Source organism: Arvicola amphibius, chromosome 12 (genome assembly GCF_903992535.2).
Source record: "Arvicola amphibius chromosome 12, mArvAmp1.2, whole genome shotgun sequence".
In the NCBI taxonomy this organism is placed as follows: domain Eukaryota; kingdom Metazoa; phylum Chordata; class Mammalia; order Rodentia; family Cricetidae; genus Arvicola; species Arvicola amphibius.
Genome location: NC_052058.2, coordinates 460,271 through 478,777, shown reverse-complemented (window position 1 = coordinate 478,777; position 18,507 = coordinate 460,271). Strand labels below are relative to the sequence as shown.

Here is an 18,507-nt window from a genome sequence, read left to right as displayed (position 1 = left end):
GAGTGGAGATTGTGTTTCCTCTCATCTCCCACGCAGAGACATCCACAAGGTGACATGTAGACCTGGCATTCTCTCAGGATGAGGACCTGGCAGGCTGTCTGGGTAAACATCTCAGTTAGGAATCAAAACATTTTCCCTTTTGCTGCAAGTGGCTTTTCACAAGCGAGCAACTGTTGGACAATGGGGAAAAACTGTACTGGAAGAGATGGATCAGAACCCTCCCACCTTCCTCAAACCACAGCACAAAGCCTGAAGAATTACCTCTGACCTAGGAAGCCAGGGAGACACTTGGGAGCCCTTCATTGCCTGGAGTCACCTGTAGATTGAGCATTTGATAGCAAAGACCTTCCAGGGTTGTCACATCTCAGTTCATCTTCCTAGGACAGAGATCACTTTGCTATTCTGACCTTTGCCAAATTCCAGCAGTTCTCCCCTTGCTTCTGACACCTCCAAAGGACCGAAGTCATGATACTGTCTTCTCTACATTTTAGTCACCTCTGCAAATACAGAAGTAAAAAACTACAAATAAGCATAGAAGACATAAAAATTGCCCATCTCCTCATCACAGTATGTTACCCAGATTCCATTTACTATAATAAATTACTGGAAGTAATCACCTAGTAAATAGAAAAGAGGAGGTTTAGGAGGTAACACAGTCACATGCGTGAGGAACTGAAACTGATGCCTGCAACTCACATAAAAATATGCCGGGCATGTGGCATGAGCTTATAATTCCAGCACAGGGAAAGCAGAGACAGGAGGATCTGTAGGACTCATTGGCCAGCCAGTTTAGCCTAAGTTGTGAACTCCATGCTAATGAGAGCCTGTCTCAAAGGTGGTAGATTGTGTTTCTGAAGATGTCACATATCTATTCACCTGCATACATACACACATTTTTAAAAGTTATTTTGGCTCAGTTTGGAATTTTTCTGTGTATTATTCAGTCCTGTTGTTACTAGGCTTGTGGTAAGGCTGCATACAGTAGATAAAGTATGCAGCCAAGAGGGATATCCAGAGTCTCACAAATCCCTTTCCCTAACATCTCCCTCAGGTTCCACCTCTTTAAATTCCTACAACCTCTAGTAGCTCCAAGTTGGGGACCATGCCTTTGGGAGGCCCTTAAAATCCTATAGTGAACAACTCACAGCTACAGTCCAGGACTCCTTTCTTATTGCACCCTCTATCCTGCTACCTTTGTACCGCAGTTTCCCTCCTTCTGCAGACAAGCTTTTCTCTCTGTCCTCTCCCCTGACTTGAGCATCTTCTGAGCTTCCCTGTCTTCACCCACTCTCACAGCTTTTGCGGAGCTTCAGACAGACATTAATGAGCTAACCAGCGACCTGGACCGGTCAGGAATCCCTTACCTGGACTACCGCACCTATGCCATGCGAGTTCTATTCCCAGGCATTGAGGACCACCCTGTTCTGCGGGAGCTGGAGGTACTGCTTGTTTTCTAATGATGCAGGCTAGGGGTTCCCAGGAAATCCAGGGGGCAGGAGTAGGATGATGAGGGGAAAGGACCAGCAGTTAACAGCATCACAGCAGTAGGACCACCAGAAAGGGTCTCATTGTTTGTCATTTTCTGATTAAATGCTGTTAATTAAAATTTTGCCAAATCAGCATGGATTTAAGAAGGTTTAAAAATGGCCTTGAACTTATTCATACATTTGTTTGTTTGTTTACTCAAGAGAATGAGTCAAGGCAGTGGAAATTGAGGGGAAGTCTGAGTTGGGAAATGAAATGACTTCATCCCTCGTGAAGAGGGTCTTAAAGCAGGCATCACCATCAGGTCTTAGGGCCTGGGTAGACATCCAGAGCCTGCCTCCTGAAGGTTCTCCTGCATACCCCAGGTACAGGGAAACGGACAGCAGCACGTGGAGAAAGCCCTGAAACTCTTCGCCCAGCTCATCAACAACAAGGTTTTCCTGTTGACCTTCATTCGCACACTGGAACTGCAGCGCAGCTTCTCCATGCGTGACCGCGGCAATGTGGCTTCTCTCATCATGACAGGCCTTCAGGGCCGCCTGGAATATGCCACAGACGTCCTCAAGCAGCTACTGTCTGACCTCATCGACAAGAACCTGGAGAACAAGAACCACCCCAAGCTGCTTCTCCGCAGGTCTGACCCACAGCAGGGGAATGGCAGTTATAGGCAGGACATCTTGTCAGATAGACCCTGGGTGTCCTCACCCCCCAGAAATAGCTTCCGTGCAGGGCTGCGTGTGTCTTTCTATCAACCCAGTATGGAATGTGATCTTCCGCTGGCCCTGGGAAACCGGGTGGCTTCCAACCCAAGTGCATAGCCCTGTCTTGGGACACAACACGATTGCTTTTCCTACTACTTGTTTCTATGACCTCACACCAGGGGAGCTGCCTTTTAAAAATGGTTTGGTTTCCTCATAAACAAGATAAGAGTAATACCTGTCTCTTAGTCTATGCCCCTCCCTTTGCTTCTAGAGCTGTGTGCCCCAGCATGGTAGCCACTGTTAACATGAAATGGACTCTTCAATTTCTCCGTCTTGCTGGACACATTCCCAGTGTCCACACACCCTGTGTTTGGTTGCCACCATATTGGACAGCACAGGCAAACCATTTCCCATCATCATACTTAGATCTGATAGACATGCTGAGCTAGAGATTGGGAGCAGGTTTGAGTCCCAGCTTCCTGACTTGGAATTGCTAGCATATACCAACTGCTTGAGTTGCCACTTTTCTGGAAGGGCACAGATTTTAGAGACCCTCTGTCTCCTGCACCCACCCTCAGTTGAGATCATAGGGTGCCAGATCTAGGGCTCTGAGCCGAAGGGTTGAATCTGTCACCTCCACTCACTCTTCCTGTACCTTTTGCTCACAGGTCTTGGGTTTTCAGATCCCACATGGGTGGCTTTGTTTTATAAGCATTGAGCCCCCATCCTGCCATTCTGAGCATTGGAAGCTTTCATTAAGGACTGTTGTATTTAAATTAGAGCTAATCTCAAACACAATGCTGGGAGAGGGTGCTGGGAGGGCCCAGAGAGAAAGCTGCAATTTCTCATGCCATTGCCACTCTCTACCAGCCCTGATTGCTAAGCAGTCCTGGCAAATGCCTGGGGTTTACTTCAGCCAGAGGGTATAATTTGCACCACGTGTGGGGAGTTAAAATACCCCTTGGCATCCCCATCAACAAGGTCTGTCACAGTGCTTTGGCTTTGTTTCTTCCCAAATTCCCAGACCTGCAGCCTGGGGTGGAGGAGGGGAAGGAGGTGGTGCTTACAGAAACAGATCCCCCTGTTGGCTAAACTCTTAAGCATTGGTCTCTACCTGCAGGCCTAGAGGGCACATGAACTACAGTGCTAATCATTCATATTTACACAGTGTTTTACTGTGGAGCCAGATGTTACGTTTTGCATTTTCAATGTTAACCCATTCAACTCTAACAATTGGAAGTATGAATATCATAACTGTGTGCATGTAATGATGTAGAAAATGAACTCAAAGAAGCCAGATGATTTGCCCAAGGTTATACAGCCAGTAAATAATATAGTCTGGATTTGAACCTGTGGCAGCCTGTGAGTATTTGGAGAGGCAGGTACCAGGTTTGCACCACGGAATACTTGAAAATGCAGAAACCACAGTGGAGCAGACAGATTCCATTCATCACCATGAGACCAGAGGGAGCAGGGAACTGGCTGTTACAGCCTGTGGGATAAGCATTTGTGACCTGCATCAGGTGTCACCAACAGTCTGTGCTACCACAGAGCAGCAAGGATGAAATGTCCTGACTTTCTAGAGTCTCAGAAAGCTGAATTCTGGGAAACGACCCCCGGCAACTTCCCACTAAGTGTGGGAAAGAGCGCACTCCTGGCCAGTCCCACTTACAGTTATTTCTGGTTTAGTTGGGTTTCCAGGGTCCAGTCTTAGCCCTGTGCTCTCTTACACACACGACAAGCGTAGATCACCACCAGACCCCTGTGTAAAGGCTGGTTCCCCCACCACTCTCCCTTCTCCAGGACTGAGTCTGTGGCCGAGAAGATGCTGACCAACTGGTTTGCTTTCCTTCTACACAAGTTCCTGAAGGTAAGAAGGAGGGAGTGAGCAGGGCCAGAGCCAACCACATACCCTGGCTTTAGAAACATGGGGACCTGCCCCTCAGAAGCAGGGATTCCTTGATGTGGCTGCTGTTAAGCAAAGCAGGCCTGGGGTTCTCTCCCCTGGCTGCAGAGGCAGCCAGGAAGGTTCAGGCAGGGTCTGAACTCTCTACCCTGATATGCCTACAGGAATGTGCTGGGGAACCACTCTTCATGCTGTACTGTGCCATCAAGCAACAGATGGAGAAAGGCCCCATCGATGCCATCACTGGTGAGGCCCGCTACTCTCTGAGTGAGGACAAACTCATCCGGCAGCAGATCGAGTACAAGACCCTGGTGAGGAAGCCACAAAAGTCAGGTTCCAGCCCCAGTACCACCTGTGACTCTCCCTACTCTCTCTTCTAGCCCATCTAGCAAAAAGAGGCTTAGGGATCAATCAATCTGGGGCAATCCAAAAGGCATATCAAGTATATGAGGGTCAAGGCAGACCTTTCCCTCATCTTAACTGGTGAGCCAAAAAAAAAGCTGTGTGTGCCTCAGTTTACCCTAGATGATACTGAGCGAGAAAAAGTTCACTCACCATTAGGGATTGCATAATTAGCAAGGAAAGAAAGCAAATGTGCTGGTCTCTAGTTTAAAAGCTTTGAGGACACGTGAGGCCAGCCCTTGATGCCCATGGATCTATCTTGAACCTTTTCAAGTGCCTCAACACCAAGTTTACCTTCCCTCAACCTGTCTAGGAAGTAGACTCCCTTCTTCTTGAGAAAGGATTAACATCTTGACTTCAGCTCTTACAGTAGATGGCAGGAAGAAAAGGAAAAAAAAAAAAAAAAACCGAAGTCTCAGGACAGAGGTCCCCATTCTTCTTATAAGGAGAGAAAACCTTGGAAGAAGACTCTGAGGCCTTAGCTTCTTCCCATGCTGCTTCCCAAGTATGCCCAGCTCACCCTTGATTCTCTACTTACAGATCCTGAACTGTGTCAACCCTGACAATGAGAACAGCCCAGAGATCCCAGTGAAGGTGTTAAACTGTGACACCATCACCCAAGTCAAGGAGAAGATCCTCGATGCCGTATATAAGAACGTTCCCTACTCCCAGCGGCCAAGGGCTGTGGACATGGACCTGGGTAGGAACCCTGGCATTGGCATAGGAGGGAAAGAGGAGAATATGGCTTCCCAGAGAGCTATAAGGCCATGAGATGACAAGGGAAAAGGGATATGGAGTTCTGCCTTATACACAGCCCCCACTGGAACATGACTAGGTCCTGGCCAGGTGATGGCCATGGGAATACTTCTCTCCTTGTCCACTCAGATGTGAGTCTCTTACACATCAGCTTTGCCCTGGCCTGCTTTTAGATGTCTCAGAGCTCTACCACTGACATCAGCCAATGGAGACAAGGTTACTAGATCTCTAGAGGACACACAGACAGGGTGTCCCTGACTGCCCCTACACTCTCACTGCTACCCATACCATCCTTTCCACCCAGAGTGGCGCCAAGGCCGGATTGCCAGAGTGGTGTTGCAGGATGAAGACATTACCACCAAGATAGAGGGTGACTGGAAGCGGCTTAACACGCTGATGCATTACCAGGTGAGGGCAGGCCTCCCTGTGGCCTTCATTCCCAAGAATATCCCCTTTTCTCTCTGTTAGAAGGCCTCCAAAGCCAACAAGGTACTTTCCTCTCTCCATTTTCTTCTTCTGTGTGTCTGGAACAGTGACGCTCTGCTGTGACTGCCCGTTAGATGAGAAAACATGGGCTCCCACAATAAATCTAACTGCCTGGACATTTTTCTCCTGTGTGTTTCTACAACTGTAGAAGGGACCACATAGTGCAAAATCCTATACCTGGACAGCTATAGAAAGGTGCCTTGTGCTCATTTTTCTGGCTTTTTACTAAAGCCATTGGTTCTCTGGCTTGTAGAAGAATAGGGCACAGACTTGTCATCAGCCCCTAAGAGTCACAGTATCTGGAATCTTTCTTTTTACCTGTATGGGGTACCTCAGCAGGTGTGTAGATTAGATTCAGCATAGAAATTGACAAGGAATATGTTTTTAATATTGGCAGACATGGATGAACAATCGTAAGAATTCCAGTAGAAGAATATAAGCATCCACTCTATCCTGCTTTACTCCCATGGGAGCCACTCACAGCTTGGGGGACTCTGTAAGATTAAGCACAGGTAGACAGCTTGGGATTCGAGAAAAGTACTGAGATAGGAGCTAGAAATGAGAGACACTGAGGAAAATTAAGCCAACTAGAAGTGCCTCAGGCTATAAGACCCATGGGACTCTTTGATTAATAATATCCTCCTATGTGCCTGGCTTACAAAGAGAGGCCTGCGGAGGGACTGACTGGCTAGGCTGAGCTAGCAATGACTAGCCACTGGGAGGCCATGAAGCTGGCCAAGTGCCTCAAAGCACAGAAGAATCTGGGGGCACTGGGGATACCACAGAGTACTCCTCCCTGCACATCTTCCATGCTGCACCTGGATCTCATCCCCAAGTGAGAGAAGCTGTGTAAACAAGAACTGGGGATTTAAAGGTGCATTGTAGCTCAACACTCACTCTGGTGATGGTTTTCTATAATTTCTCCCAACCTTGAGAGGGCCTCACCCATTCACGGGAGCTAACACCTATGAAGGAAAGGGCATGAAGGTAGCTAGAAGAATTAGAGACAAATGTACAAACTCAAGATTTGCCCTTACATACAAGCAAGAGGAATCAAATCACTTCATGTTAATTCCATACATGTAAACACACATATACACAACAGTAAGTGCATACAGTACAACTGTATTGAACCAATTAGAGGTGAATGAGGTAGTGCAAAAGAGAACAAATCTGAACCACCAAATCTTTTGTTCCTGAAGGGCAAGCTTGGGGCCTTTGTTTTCATCCATCTCTGATACCCTAAAGATTATTCCTGTGTTACCCATCCTGTGACTTCCAATAAGAATAGAATATCCCTTTCTTATTGTGCTCCTTTTACAAAACACTTCCAGTTGCCTCATGTCACTTATTGGCCATATATTCATTCATTCCTCAAATATTTACTGAGCTTTATTGAGTGCAAGGCACTTCCCACATTCTACTTCTGAGTGACAGGGACAGCAGGGAATCTTCCTTCAAGAGATGATAAGGTTGGTGTTTTTATTCAAAATGGCAACATGAATATCAACACACGCTGAGTGCTCACTGGGTACCAGGTACTTCACTCAGCCTGTATGTGTCTTAATATTTTTTAATAATCACAACATCAGTGATTTCCAGATATGATTATTAGCCCCAGAGGCAAGTGAGACAACCAAGGCCCAGAGAGGCTAAGGCGTTTCACTGCTAAGTGGTGGCAGAGCTGGGGTCAGATCCAGCCAGGTATTTTGAGCTTGGGCTTATACCACCTATTGACTGAAAGAGAGAAACAAAGCAAAGCATGGGTGGAGTAAGGAGACACCATTAGAGAGAGTGAGAGTGGGGGGGGGCAGAGACAGAGCAGGCGGGAGAAAGACAGAAACACAGCGAGAGAGATGAGAGAAAGGTATCGTTAGCAACTAGTCTTGGAATTGGTCACATTAGCTACCTTGTGACTTTCGCTATAGATAGCAACAAATCATAAATAATGTCATCTGTCCTTGCTGGGAGTAGAAACTCCCACCCTTGCCAGGCTTTCAGAGGAGCATTTTTGGGTTGCAGGTGGCAAGAATTCTTAAGAGTCAGGGTCAGGATTAATGCCCCTTACCTCTCCTCAACCATAGATTAGGTGCTGATAGTACAGATAGCTGGAAAAATTTCTCCAACCAGGAGGTGAGCACTGGCACCTCCTAGGAATAATGGAGACTGCACAGGACTCAGAACCCAAGAGACTTACCCACTCTGCCCTCTTACTACCCTTTCCTGAAGTTAAAGGTCTTTGGAGCCCCTGAAGAAGAAAATCATCTTAATTAACAAAGAGAGGGGTAAAAAACTGCCTGGGCTTCCGTAGATTTATAGGGAGGGTAAAATTAAACACCACTACTAAAGCTGGCTATCAGGGAATCTCGTTAGCACTAATGTTCATTTATAGTTTGACTTCTCAACATTTAATTCTTTTTTGGTGAGAAAGAAGAACTGACAATTTAAGACCCAGAAAGATGGTTTTATGGCTGGCGAAGCTATAAATCAAACTTACAAAGTTCATAAAAATTGTTAAAATAAAAAATGGTTTAATAGGAATGTTTTATGGCCCATAACGTTATTATAGCTGTTTTATTCCCTCTGCGTTAGGGGTTTAATTGGATCACCACAATTCTGGGGATTCTCCGTTTTTATTAGATGGAGGGCAATCTTAAATCAAGATGGCCCCAAATGTCTTCTCTATGGTTCCTCATTCATCAGCCCCCACCACCACCAACTGCTGGGTGCTGGACCTGGCATCTTCTCAGAGGACAGGGCAATGTGCCATCTTTCTCCAAGCTTTCCAAGGGCAGATGTCCTTTTGGTGAAACTTCAAGGTGGCCAACACATAATACAACACAGGCAAGGAGGAAATTGGAGCCAAAAGGAAAGATGGGGCTCAGACCAATATGGTTTGTAATAAAATCCCAAATTAGGAAATATAATGAGGAGAATGTGTGCTCTGGAGACATACAGGTCTGAAGAAAAACATCAGCTCCTCGGTATATTAATGACAGGACCCAGAAGCAGTGACTTAGCCCACCCCTGCTTCTGTTCTTTCATCTGTAAAATGGAAATAGTCATCCATAACGTGAGATGATGGGAATCTGAGTCTAACCCTTCTGTCCAACAGAAATAGAATGCTAGTTATGCCTGTCGTTCTAAATTTTTCATTAGCTCCAATAAAAAAGCAGAAACAGACTCTTGAAATGTTAACAATATACTTCATTTAATTCAGCTTAAAAGAATTAGCCCAAATGCATAATCAATACAAGACTTATTAATGACACCATTTATATCCTTTCATTCATACTAACTTTCTGAAACTCTCTCTCTCTCTCTCTCTCTCTCTCTCTCTCTCTCTCTCTCTCTCTCTCTCTCTCTGTGTGTGTGTGTGTGTGTGTGTGTGAATCTCAATTCAGATACCTAGTTGAGATTGGCTACATGTCAGGTGATCCGGGATCATAAAAAGCACTAATGGTTGTTGTAATGTTTCTGAACTTCTGCTAACCCCACACTCCCTAGAAGTACTTATCGTCTTGAAACACCTGAATTCTCCCATGTCCTTTTGTGCCCTTCTTAGGTGTCAGACAGGTCAGTGGTGGCTCTGGTACCCAAGCAGACCTCCTCCTACAACATCCCTGCCTCTGCCAGCATCTCCCGGACATCCATTAGCAGATATGGTAAGGAGTCAGAATGTAATTGGGAAACTCAATATCTAGGCTTCTGTGATAGTCAGGGACCACCTGTTCCTGTCCTTATTAGGAAGCCCTTGTTGCTGCCATACCTTCACACAAAGGTACTGGCTCATCTGTCCCTAGCCTTGAGGGTCATGTATCTCCTCTGAGAAGAGGTAGCAGGTAGCACTACAAGCCCTTTCTTTACTCTCTATGCCAAGTAAGGAGTTGGAGTAGCCTAGTACAGGGATACTTCATAACTGTGGTCCTGGTTGAATTAGTAATTGTAACTCTTTTCTCAAAAGTGTCTTAGTTTGGTACACAAAACTGGTTATTCTTTCATTTCTATTCCCAGTCTCCTCTGGGCAACATGATTCTTTCTTATTTTGTTCGTTTTGGTTCCATGTACTTCAAAGGCACTAAGCCACCCACCTGAAAAAGCTTTAGGGCTAAAGGCAGTGTACCAGAAAGGGTTCAGAAAATATATTTCAAGATCTCAAAAGAAGAGTCCATTAACTACAAAGAGGTTCATTACAACTTGAGCCCTTATTATCTAGACTTTCTGGAGTGCATGTGTGTATGTATCTAGCTGACATTTTACTTCATTATTGTTCATTACTGGAAACATCAATAGAGAGGTGACTCCCAAATTCTCATGGGTGTCTAAGCTCTTCAAACGTCTAAATCTTCTTTCTAGAAATAGATTGTATGCTCCTCTGTCCAACCAAGGATCCCTAAAACTATTCATAAATTATGTAGTCCCAAGAGTCCTTTCAAAATGAAGCATGTTTATTCTGAGAAGATGCAGCAATTGGGAAAGATTCCTGAAGGATGCTTTAGACAGGAGGTTAGCCTTCCTCACGCTGGCATCCCCTACCCTCTTCCAGACTCTTCCTTCAGGTACACAGGCAGCCCAGACAGCCTCCGGTCCCGGGTCCCCATGATCACTCCAGACCTGGAAAGTGGTGTCAAGGTGTGGCATCTGGTGAAGAACCATGACCATGGTGACCAGAAGGAGGGCGACCGGGGCAGCAAAATGGTATCTGAGATCTACTTGACCCGGCTCCTGGCCACCAAGGTAACTCCTACACTACCCGGGCCAAGCTGCTCCCTATACTTTGGCACAAACACCCATGTTACAGGTACATCCTGCCCACTCTTCTGCTGGCCTCCACTGTCTCTGCCTTTTATAACTGTTTTCTAATCCAGTGGAAGAGAAAGCAAAAAGGCCCACTGGACCAGCAATCTAAGAAAAGACTGTCCCTCCCGATCCAATGCATCTCAGGCTAAAAGGAGATAAAAGCAGCATATTCTAGCTTTCCCAGGAGAGAACAAACCAAGCCTTCACGGATGTTTTACCTTAGAGATCAGACTGGATTCTAAATGCTATCCCCACTGATCCCACTGCAATGCTGCAGGGACTCTAACACAGTTGCTTAAAGCTCTCAGATTTACTCCCAGAATGGTCCAGAACAACTTTATCACACTCATGTCTCCATTTTTGCTTTGTTAAATATGCCCAGTATATCAATAAGAGATAATCAAAAGACATCAAAAAAATCAGTAATTCTACTAGTCCCCAGAGTGTGTCCAGGCTTGTCACTGCCTCTAGAATCCATGAAACCTATGGATCAGGGCTGTGCCTGGGTTCTCTTGAAGCTAAACTCGAAGCCTAAGCCCATGACACTAACACCTTAAAGCTGTTTATTCTTCCTTTCAGACCTTTCCCTGACCCTCTGTAGACTCTGCTGCCAGCCTGGGCCCTCTCACTCATTCTAGGAAATCCCATTTCAGAGCACTTCCTATCCTCCCATTTAATGCCCTCAGCCCATACCTTCAGGGCATGCTGCCACAGATTAAAAGAGAGATTCCTTTTATGGATTCCCAGACTTGTCGGCCCCTCCCAACTTCACAACATCCCATCCAGTACCTACCTCACCCCTGCCCCACCCCTGCCCCACCCCTGCCCCTCCACCTGCACACTGCATTTCAGACAATTTCCAAGGCAGGATGGATCCAAGACACCATCTGGCATGCGTTCTGCTGCCCTCAAGCACGCACCCACAATTTCACTGCCCCCTTTACTCCCACAGGGCACCCTGCAGAAATTTGTGGACGACTTATTCGAGACCTTGTTCAGCACTGTGCACCGGGGGAGTGCTCTCCCACTAGCCATCAAGTACATGTTTGATTTCCTGGATGAGCAGGCAGACAGACACAGTATCCACGACACGGATGTGCGGCACACCTGGAAAAGCAACTGGTAACCCCAGGGGAACTTAATGGGGGTGCCACCTGGGGAGGCCCAGCACTCTGGGTGTTGGGGGCCAGCAGAGACTAGAGATGGGAGGTGGCTGAGTCTCAGCTGGGGCTGGGTGATCTGCAACACAGCACATGTAACACACACACACGCACACACGCGCGCACACTGCAGAGTCAACATTGTCACCAAGGCTGCCAAGTTTTTACCCAAGCAGCATAGCTTTCAGGAAGCAACAGAAAGAATGTCTTGAAGACATGATTCTTATTCAAGACACTTCCACATCCAAATTAGTGGTGGGAGAAGCAGCCCCCGATAGCCACAAGCATGAACCCCCTACCCCAGGTTTTGAGCCTGGAGCACAGACCGTGCTAAGGACTAGCTTACAGACCAGAAAGAGCTTGTCCTAGAGCCAGTTTCAAAAGGCTTCCTCTAGGACTGAGCACAAAGGGGAAGGCATTTGGATTGGGCAGGAAGCCCATGCAGCTGTCTAGAGTCAGCAATCCCCAGAAAACAGAGCCGACACAGATGGACTCAGGCTGTTATTTGGAAATCAAAAGTCCTAGCAACCAGCAAAATACTTTGCAAGAGCCAATGGGGCCTTGGCGTTGTGGCCGCTGTACCCTCCTCATTTGAACTCTTCGGTCACAGTGGAATGACGTGGAGAGGTTCTGTGGCGGTAAGTAAAGAACATGCAGGAAGCTCTACAAGACAGGTCCGTGGCATCTCCTCAGCTTTGTAGCCCAGCCCTGTCACAGTACCAGGAATGGCAGTTTGGGGACAATCAGTTGAAGGTTATTCCATTCTCTGTGCCTTCTGGCTAGGCTCAAGCAACAGTAATGTACCCTCCTCCCCCAATGTGATAGTGAGATAAAGCTGAGTCACGTGGCTCACACTTCACATAGCAAAGGTCCAAGCAGAAGAGCTTAGACGTGTCCAGCACTACCAGAGGAGGACAGGACAGAAGAACTGTGCCAATGCTGGCTGAGGCAGCTCCTCCTAGGTTTCAAGAAAGGATTGTAGGTTGAGGACAAGCAAAAATTACAGAGACTTGGGAGGAGACCCACACTGACAGTCCCAACACCTAGCATTAGAAAGACACTTGGGAAGTGTGGAGATGGTGAAATCAGAAGAATGTAAAGAAAAGAATAGGGAGACCCAAGGGCAGTATCTTGGGCTGGAAGGTCATGCCCATGACAGAGTTTATGCCACACAGGTATCAGAAGAGTCAAGGCTGGAACGTAGCTGGAAACAACAGACTTTGGAAAGAGCCAAAATAGTAGCTATAGAAGCTGTCCTGGTTTTGAAGGAGGGCAATGTGCTTACTGCCTTATGACCTCAGGAACAGCAAAGGCTATTCCCCTCTGCCTTTAGATTCCAGAGCCTCAGAAGCAATCTCCCAACTGCTGTTAGGTTCCATTTGGGAAAAAAACTCAGGGACATCATGAGTCATTCTCTCCTGAGATGCCAAAAACTATCTCCTTCCCTTCCCTCTGCTATGTCCAGATGCAGAAAGCCCTGGAGGGGACTCCTGAAAGAAATCCTCCTTTGGGAAAGCTGTCCTCTGACCCAGGCCTAGAAGTGGCTCAGTAGCCCACTGGATCCAGAGCATAGGTCATGCTCCCATTGAGGCAGTGCTCGGGACTGCTTGCCCACTTCCACGTGAGACACTCTAGGAGCTTGATGGCTTTGTCTGAAGCCCTGAGAAAATTGTGTTGCTCTCTGTGGTTGACCTTCCCTGGAGCGCTAAGGCCTTGGAAAAAGTCTGTCAAGAAGAAGCAGAGCCCAGACACACCCACCCCTCAGCTATTAGGGAGCAGAGCTAATGCCCTGGTATGACAAGACCAAAGTCTCTCTGTTTTCTTCTACAGCCAGGAACAGCATAAGCTGAGCAACCAGCCCCTCCCTTCTCTTTTAGAATGGAACATCTGCCCTACCATTCAGCAGTAGGGGAAGAACATTAGTAAGGGGCAACGTCAAGGTCTGTCCTTCACGTTTCTCTGCCTTTTCCCACAGCCTTCCTCTGCGTTTCTGGGTGAACGTCATCAAAAACCCCCAGTTCGTGTTTGATATCCACAAGGGCAGCATCACAGATGCTTGCCTCTCTGTGGTGGCTCAGACCTTCATGGACTCCTGTTCCACATCAGAGCACCGACTGGGCAAGGACTCCCCTTCCAACAAGCTGCTCTATGCCAAGGATATCCCCAGTTACAAGAACTGGGTAGAAAGGTCAGTAGTTCTTCTAAGATACACACTGTGGACATCTAAGACACCTCTGAAGACCAGGAATGTTCATGACCACTGAAGACCAGGATCGCATACCCCCTATATTGTGGGAAGGCTTTGTGTCCTGGGAAGTCTGATAGTTATCATCCTAATTAATATTTACTGAGCATGTAAGAATTACCGTGATAAGAATTTTTGTATGTTGCTTCACTGAAATGTCCACGTAGACAGTTGTAAAATAGCTGCTATTATAATCCCTGTTTTGCTAATGAGGGAATGGAGGCACAAAAGAAGCCATGTAACTTGCCCAGGTTTACCAGCTGACAGATAGAAGAGCTGAGATGTGAACACAAGGAGTCTTGCCAGGGTCTGGACCCTTAACTGCTCAGGGCACAGTAACTCTTAGCTGACTGGAGCGTCCTATAGAAACTTGGCCTGCACCTTAAACTCAAACTTCAGCCTGAGGCAGAGGCCACACTAGAGAAGGGATGGAAAGCAGAAGCAGTGGGGACCCCTGGTTCTCCCGACCTGGGTCAGGGTGGGTGTTGGTGGGTTTGCTGAACCCGTGTTATGGGCCTGTCCTGTCCGTGGCAGATACTATGCAGATATTGCCAAGCTCCCAGCCATTAGTGACCAAGATATGAATGCCTACCTCGCGGAGCAGTCCCGCCTGCACGCCACAGAGTTCAATATGCTGAGCGCCCTTAACGAGATCTACTCCTATGTCAGCAAGTACAGTGAAGAGGTAAGACGGGGTCTCAAAGTCAGAGAACAACTCACAGCTTGGTTGAGGCCTGAAACAACAGTGGGGGGAACTTTTTAAAAATCACAATCCATAGCCATCGAGCCTCACGTCATCATCTTTTCTTTACAAGACAACCCAATCTCTCCTGCTTCACTAAATCCATCCCTGTACATTATCTTTACTCACTCAATTTTTATATAACTAATTTTATTCTTTTTTAATAATGAATCGAATTATCCATTTATACTTGGGCAGATCCTGCCAGTCATTTTTCAGATAGACTGGTGGGATTTGACCTGAACAGAAGTTAACCAGGAAGGTGACAAGCCATGCATTAGCACTGAAGCTAAAGAAAGAAGTAACAAGATAATACTAGCCACACTTAAGTAGCTCTTATTTATGCTTTAAGCACATTAGAACTCTATGTACATGCGTATATTCCTGCATGTGTCTGTTGATGTGTGTTCTGCATGGTGCCACCCACATAACAGTGGTCCCACCAGCGCAAATGGAGCTGAAAAATTCCCGTGTGACCTCAGAGCCATCCGAACCTCATAGTACGCATGAGCCTATGGCCATGCTGTGTAAAGGAATCTACCAAGCTGTTGCTTATGCAGCTTACAAAACTAGGCGCAGTCTGTGCTCTTAGAAGTAAGTAATTGTGTAGCTAGTGCATAAACTGTGTTTACTACGCTACGCTTTCATTGCTGTTTTAGAGCATGCTCCTACTTATAAAAGCAGATCCACACATTGCATATATCTTCCCTTGTGTGTGATTCAGTGTCCTGTGTGTGTGTACTCTGGGCTGTTTCTTCCTGCTGATGGAATCATGTAAGGACTCTCTTCTCAGAAAGTGTCCTGATGGTTAAATAAACATGACTATGCATAGATCTACGCATTTAATCATGCCAACTAGTTGACATTACAATCCTAAAGGCAGAATAGAAAGACAGAGGGATAGGTGCTGGGTTGATGACTCCAGAAAGTTGTGCCTTTGAAGCTGAGTCTTGAATCATCTGCCTTTGTTTTGCCCCTCAGCTCATCGGGGCACTAGAGCAGGATGAGCAGGCCCGGCGTCAGCGGCTAGCCTACAAGGTGGAGCATCTCATCAATGCCATGTCCATCGAGAGCTGAAAGGAGGACCTCCTGTTCCTGGAAGAGGGACCCATACAAGCGATCACACTGGTGTCTCCAAAGGGAGGATAGGACGAGAGAGGGGTATCAGGCCCCAGAGCTGGCTGCCCACTGAAAGCTCATGAGGGGAAGGGAAAGGCTCCGCTCTCAGTGCCAGCCGTGCTTCGTCATAGCCAGTTCCTGCCAGGACAGCACACACCACCCATCACAGTGTGAGCTCAGGACAGCACGGGCAAGGAAGGTGCCCTTCAAGTGAGAGGCATGAACCCGGTGGTTCCGCCTCTGTGACTGCTGCTTTGCATGAAAACTCATTTGATGTATATTGGGAAATAATGAGAACTTATTTAATTTTTTTAAGAAAAAGGGAAAAAACAGAAATAAAACAAAACATAAAGCCTCCCTGTCCCACCCGTCCAACTTTTGTTTAATCTGATTTCTGTCCCCTTTTGATAACATCTCTCCCTCCTTTTGTAACATCTCTTTCACAATGTCAGAAAATGCCTGAGAGATGCTGAAAGAAACCCGTATGGAAATGTTCTCCTCTCCCTTGAACTGAAAGAAAAAGGAGGAGAGGGAGGAAGGAACCCAAGTTTGTGCTAAACATTTGGCAAACAGGCCAGGAAGGCCTGGATCCTACCACAGCCAGAAGCGCTTGGGAACTGCAGGCCCTTGTGGTAATTGTGAAAGCTGATCATCTCCACCTGGCTAATAGGTAGCTGCTGTCCATGCTGCACCCTTGTGTATCCTCATCTCCTGAGAGGAGGAAGGTACCAACCGAGGAACCATAACCTGTGGGAACATCTTTTGTTGGTTTTATAAAATCCTAAACCTCCATGAATGAGAGTTGGTCTCTGGTACTTTTCCTTTTTGGTTTCCCTAGAGTTGATATCAAAAATGGGAGAGGCCCACCTCTCCCAGACCAGCCACCTCCTCCCTGAGAACTCTGAGCTGAGCCCCATGTCAGCCTCTGTCATGAGACAGGCACATAGGGGCTGTACAGACCAGGCCTTCTCGGTCTGAGCTGAATGGGGAACATGGGTGTTTGACTTTGGATTTCACTCAACCATCTACCAGTTTACGGCAATTAAAAAGAAAACAAACTCAAATACTGTTTACAGTAAGCAATACTTGAAGAGTATAGGTTTGAGAAGCAGCAGTATTTATTATTATACTTTCTTTTCTCTTGTGCCTGGAGAGGGGAGGCCAACCTTCACTCATATCCAGAAGCTCCTGACCATCTTGGCACAGTGCATTTGCCTCGGTAGAAATGACTGTGGCATCCCATCATCTCTGCCATGGACCCATGGATGTGAAAGTGGATTGCTTCCTGTGAGGGCACCTGTCTGTCCCTCTGTCTCCTGATACCGAATGCCATAGATGGCCAGATTTCCTGAGTATATCTTCCAAGCAGAGGCCAAGGCTCCATTCTCTGGCCCAGAGGCAAGATCTGTGGTAGCAGGACAAGAAATTCAACTGGTTAGCCCAACTGGTTAGCCCTCAGGGAATGCAGTCCTCCTGCCTTGATGTGATCCCAAGCAGCCAATTCCAACAGCTTTGCAAGTAGCACCTGTCTCAAGGTAGAAGGACAAGAGGAAGGCCAAGGGTTGGCACGGGGAAAGGCCGAAGAGCTCTCCCATTCTTGCCTTGTGCTTTTCGAGAGGTAAGCAATGCCAGGCTATAGGGCTGGGAAATTAACCAGCTACCCTGAGAGAGACCGGACCAGGGTTATTTCCTTCACAATTAACCCAGGCCTCAACTTATACCTTCAGTTAATTCCAGTTTCTGAGATTCTGCTGACCAGATGTCTCTCCCAGCACAGGGCAGGGAAGGAAGACAAGAAGGTAGCTTCCAGTCCATGTATATGTCTTCGGATGGCTGTCTCACACATAGCAGATGCTGTCTGGGCTGTTCAGCTTGTTTCTTGTCTGAATGTAGCAGACAAGGAAGAGAGAAAAGCATTCAGCAAAATACTCAGGAAATTTGCTGATTTTATGATGATTCACAACCAGCCATGCCAAGGCCACTTTGCTTCTGATAATCTACTCACGTTAAAAGTTTTTCAGGGTCATATTAATAGCCTGGAAAAAAATACTAGTGACTGGCCTTCCACACTAAGCCAAAGTGTTTGCTCTTCACAGCACCCAAAGTTTATCATCTTAGAGCCTGTAATTTATAAAAATGAAAGAAGTGATGTCATCAAAAAAAGAATATGAACAAAAGACTGCATTACCCAGGACAAAATACAGTCCACCTTGTTTTCCATTCCAGTTTTGTTGAAGGCTTCCTGAGCAGCTACTACTGCTCAGGCTGCTGTCCAGAGTGCTATATCAAGAAGTAAAAAAAACCAAAATGTTTGACATCTCTTTTCAGTAGCACCCAAACCTTCCTCAGTGTGCCTACCTGGAATCTCCCAGCAGCCATTTATGGTACCCGCTCTCTGCCTCTGGTGTGCTTCACTGAAGATGTTTGGAGAGAATGGGGAGCGTGATGGAGAGAGAGCAAATCAGAGAGCAGATGCAGGGAGCAGGGCCAGCCATGGAAGGTGGTTTAACCACTTTACTAAAGATTCCATGAGTTAAGCAACTTGGGCTGAGAAGAGAAGCGGCTGAAGGGCCTGGTTAAGGAAGGGTTAAGAAGGAAAATTCAGCTGGAGACAGGCTTGCCAAGAGGGTGAGTGGTTGCAGAGTCTTGTTTCCATTCTAGCTTTTACCTGTCCTTCTACTGGCTCTTTACTTTGGCTCATGAGT

General features: G+C 46.8%; 1 protein-coding gene across 1 annotated transcript in view; it reads left to right on the top strand.

Moving 5' to 3' along the window:
* The window catches only part of Plxna2 (plexin A2), a 203,048-nt gene extending 184,936 nt beyond the window's left edge, over positions 1–18,112 (top strand). Inside the window, exons 21-32 of the mRNA XM_038348917.1 lie at positions 1,297–1,439; positions 1,851–2,119; positions 3,990–4,056; positions 4,257–4,403; positions 5,035–5,194; positions 5,555–5,658; positions 9,302–9,401; positions 10,283–10,473; positions 11,489–11,658; positions 13,672–13,884; positions 14,476–14,626; positions 15,665–18,112. Of these exons, the coding sequence (XP_038204845.1) occupies positions 1,297–1,439; positions 1,851–2,119; positions 3,990–4,056; positions 4,257–4,403; positions 5,035–5,194; positions 5,555–5,658; positions 9,302–9,401; positions 10,283–10,473; positions 11,489–11,658; positions 13,672–13,884; positions 14,476–14,626; positions 15,665–15,760 (1,811 nt within the window). The 3' untranslated portion in view covers positions 15,761–18,112. The remainder of the gene's footprint in view (positions 1–1,296; positions 1,440–1,850; positions 2,120–3,989; positions 4,057–4,256; positions 4,404–5,034; positions 5,195–5,554; positions 5,659–9,301; positions 9,402–10,282; positions 10,474–11,488; positions 11,659–13,671; positions 13,885–14,475; positions 14,627–15,664) is intronic.
* Positions 18,113–18,507: the final 395 nt, after the last annotated feature.